Consider the following 3,945-nt stretch of genomic DNA (forward strand, 5'->3'; position numbering starts at 1 on the left):
TATCTAACTAACTAACTAACTAACTAACTAACTAACTAACTAAATATCTAACTATCTAAATGACTTACTAACTATCTTACTATCTAACTAACTACCTACCTACCTAACTAACTAACTAACTAACTAACTAACTAACTAACTAACTAAATAACTAACTATCTAACTATCTAACTAACTAACTAACTAACTAACTAACTAACTAACTAACTAACTAACTAAATAACTAACCAACTAACGGGTTTCTTACTACTCAGTTAAACAAGGCTTAAATTGTTAGATTAAACTCAGAACAGATTTATGCGGACTTTAACCGATGTTTGTTTGTTGTAATTTTAAGATGCTCCTTAACAGTATGAAACCAATTAGGAGGAATTATTTGGCCTTGAAATTTTCATAACGCCATCACCAATTACAGCTTTCGCCTAAAGAGCCTAGTCCAAGAACTGCTAATCCGACCTGTACCTAATATAGGAAGCTGGAACTCCCCAACTACGCTCCTGAGTTTATTGGTCTCCACAAAAATCTTAAATGAGTTTTATTTAGTACTCCACCATATATCAAAGAAAATTCTAGGTTATGAAAAAAAATGCATGTGGTTAATGCATGAAACTTCGAAGAACCGCAACGCGGTACATTTATGCGACGCCACACATTAAACCAATGCGAGAGTTAAACGCAAAACTCTTGAGGGCAGCATAAGAATTACGGTCTGATTACCCTTAAACGATAATGGCAATGACGCACGTAGGTCTTTGTCCACCCAAAACTGAATTACGAATGAACCGATGATTGTGTTTTTCAGTTATGGAACTAGATTCTAGAATCAGTTAACTTTGTTAGTATTGCAAACTTTTAAGATTATCTTTATCAGAAAAACTCCTCAGTTAAACTAGGCTTAACTTGCTGTTAGATTAGGAACAAATTTAGGCGGACTTTAACCAATGATTGTGTTTTTCAGTTTTTGATTTAAGCTCAGTTAACTTTGTTAGTATTCAAGTTTTCACTCAAAAACATAAACAATGAACAGCTGTTTTTTTGAAAATTTTAAAAAATGTAAAATAAACCTTTAAAACAATAATAAATAAAACAAGTCAGAAAATTGTAATTAACTTAAAGTATTAAGTTTTTGTTCTTCCGAAATCATTGTTTTATTGTTTTTGTTAATTGTGTTTTTTCACTTATAACTTGAGTTTAATTGGCCAATTACACTCAGTTAAACTAAGATAATAAGTAACTTTACTGATAACTAAAAAACATGAAACATATATTAAACCAGGTTTAACCAAAGAATGAGAATTATCTTAATCAGAAAAACTCACCCTTAATATGATAAATTACAATAAGTAGTTTTATTTTTGGTTAATAATATTATATATTATCTTAATACTTAACAATAGAATTAGTATGTATATTAAAAATAAAAATAACTTAAATTTATGCTCCACGATTTAAGACTTTAACTCCAGGAGGTGCATGCAAACGTTTTAATACTATGGGAAAGTTTTCACTTATAATATAGTCATCTTTGAAGACAATTACCAAATTCAATTCAAATTCTGAAAAGAAAACAATTATATTGAAATGGTCATAATTTTAAGAACAATTTTTAAAAATTTCTTTGAACAAAGTTTTCTATAGATCTCGTTTGGAACAAAATTTTTTCTAGAAAATTTAGCTTGTTATAAAACAGCTACCTACCAATTTTAAAATTCTTTGTTATTAAAGTGGGACAAGTAAAGAGCCTTGGTAAAATCATGTAAATAGGTATTTCCAATTTCGGGCAAATATTGCCATCAGCTATTTGTATAGTTTGTATTTCGGTAGCATCCTTAGAATAACCTTCATTACAACCACATGTTTCAACACGTACCAATTGCAATTCAATTGATTTAATGGCTGCCTCTGTGTGTTGTATTGTCAGTTGACCCTTCAAAGGCTGTGTTATACAAAATTCAGTGCGTTCCAATTTACCCGTAATTAAAAATCTGGGCATAGTTATACGTTCCTTGGTATTTTTCTGTAAACTTTCGGGACTTATACTAAAGTTGACCTCTTTCGAAGGTAATTTAACACTGTCCTCGGCCGGTGGTTTATATTGTATGCAAAACTGTTGTGTCTTTTGCAAAGACTTGGCTAAAAAACTGCGCTTTACATCACATTTAAGTTGATAATTGATGCTAATAAAAACGCCATGATAGGTTTCATATAATATACGTGGTTCTTTTTTACACTGTAAAGGAAATTCAAAATGGAATTCTGAGACACCCGAAGAAAGTTTACCAGGAGTTGATAACTCATAGACCGAATTGAACAGAGTAATCGGTTTAACGGAATTATAGAAAGCATCTAGTAAGCCCACAGATTTACTATTGCTTAACTGTAGATTTACCACACCCTCTAGCGTTAAAGTGATACCATCATGTTTGGCCTCCGAGGGACAAGTGAATTGAACACAACCGGTTAATAGTTCCTTAAATAAAAGTTATTTCATTGAGTTTTGTTTCGTCGTAATGTATTTATTAACACTTACACCTTCATAATATATTTTATTTTCTCGTTTTAATTTAATTTCAAAGTTTATTGAAGCCATTTCACAAATAATTGCAAAAATGTAAGATTTTCTAAGTGCAAAATATTTCCCAGCTGTGTTGTTGCTGTATAAGAAAGAATAATCAAAACAAACAACAGCTGCTAGTGCTGCCAAGTTTTAATAGAAAATAGTGTACAGTGTGTAACAGATATGGCGTTTGAATGGGCAGAAGTATTTGCACAAGTATTCGGGCGCACTTTACAAGCTGTATTCAAGTCATTTAGTTAGTTAGTTAGTTAGTTAGTTAGTAAGTTAGTTAGTTAGTTAGTTAGTTAGTTAGTTAGTTTGTTAGTTAGTTAGTTAGTTAGTTAGTTAGTTAGTTAATTAGTTAGTTAGTTAGTTAGTTAGTTAGTTAGTTAGTTAGTTAGTTAGTTAGTTAGTTAGTAAGTTAGTTAGTTAGTTAGTTAGTTAGTAAGTTAGTTAGTTAGTTAGTTAGTTAGTCAGTTATTTAGTTAGTTAGTTAGTTAGTTAGTTAGTTAGTTAGTTAGTTAGTTAGTTAGATAGTTAGTTAGTTAGTTAGTTAGTTAGTTAGTTGGTTAGTTAGTTAGTTAGTTAGTTAGTTAGTTAGTTAGTTAGTTAGTTAGTTAGTTAGTTAATTAGTTAGTTAGTTAGTTAGTTAGTTAGTTAGTTAGTTAGTTAGTTAGTTAGTTAGTTAGTTAGTTAGTTAGTTAGTTAGTTAGTTTGTTAGTTTGTTAGTTTGTTAGTTTGTTAGTTTGTTAGTTAGTTAGTTAGTTAGTTAGTTGGTTAGTTAGTTAGTTAGTTAGTTAGTTAGTTAGTTAGTTAGTTAGTTAGTTAGTTAGTTAGTTAGTTAGTTAGTTAGTTAGTTAGCTAGTTAGTTAGTTAGTTAGTTAGTTAGTTAGTTAGTTAGTTAGTTAGTTAGTTAGTTATTTAGTTAGTTACTTAGCTATTTAGTTAGTTAGTTAGTTAGTTAGTTAGTTAGTTAGTTATTTAGTTACTTACTTACTTAGTTAGTTAGTTAGTTTGTTAGCTAATTTGTTAGTTAGTGAGTTAATTAATATCTTAGTCAGTTAGTTACTTACTTAGTTAGTTAGTTTGTTGGTTAATTAGTTAGTTAATTTGTTACCTCATTAATTAGTTAGTAAGTTAATTATAAGCTCATTACATAGTTAGTTAGTTAGTTAGTTAGTAAGCTACTATTTGGTCGGTATAGGTAACACAGGTTAGTTAGTTAGTTTGGTAGTTAATTAGTTAATTTGTTACCTCATTAATTAGTTAGTAAGTTAATTGGTAAGCTCATACTTAGTTAGTTAGTAAGCTACTATTCGGTATAGGCACATATAACATATCTCGATTAATATTACGTCGTAAAAATAGTGATTTTTAAAATATTTGCT

The 3,945-nt window shown here is 29.4% G+C and overlaps 1 protein-coding gene across 1 annotated transcript; it reads right to left on the reverse strand.

Annotated features, from left to right (window-relative positions):
• Nucleotides 1–1,325: 1,325 nt before the first annotated feature.
• LOC111684071 (vacuolar protein sorting-associated protein 26C) lies at nucleotides 1,326–2,652 on the reverse strand. The gene is made up of 3 exons (XM_046951959.1): nucleotides 2,531–2,652; nucleotides 1,699–2,470; nucleotides 1,326–1,556 (listed from the first exon to the last, which is right to left on the reverse strand). The coding sequence occupies exons 1-3, from the start codon at nucleotides 2,588–2,590 to the stop codon at nucleotides 1,435–1,437; spliced, it is 954 nt and encodes a 317-aa protein (XP_046807915.1). The 5' UTR covers nucleotides 2,591–2,652; the 3' UTR covers nucleotides 1,326–1,434.
• Between the last annotated feature and the right edge of the window lie 1,293 nt (nucleotides 2,653–3,945).

The sequence above is a fragment of the Lucilia cuprina genome, chromosome 5 (genome assembly GCF_022045245.1).
Source record: "Lucilia cuprina isolate Lc7/37 chromosome 5, ASM2204524v1, whole genome shotgun sequence".
NCBI classification, from domain to species: Eukaryota; Metazoa; Arthropoda; class Insecta; order Diptera; family Calliphoridae; genus Lucilia; species Lucilia cuprina.

What these genes read in the sequence shown, in the direction of transcription:
- LOC111684071 (XM_046951959.1), bottom strand. Translation starts at nt 2,590, where the DNA reads ATGGCTTCAATAAACTTTGAAATTAAATTAAAACGAGAAAATAAAATA. An exon ending in ATAAAATATATTATGAAGGT is followed by an intron (nt 2,471 to 2,530) that starts GTAAGTGTTAAT and finishes CTTTTATTTAAG; the next exon opens with GAACTATTAACCGGTTGTGT. An exon ending in AACAAAGAATTTTAAAATTG is followed by an intron (nt 1,557 to 1,698) that starts GTAGGTAGCTGT and finishes TTTTCTTTTCAG; the next exon opens with AATTTGAATTGAATTTGGTA.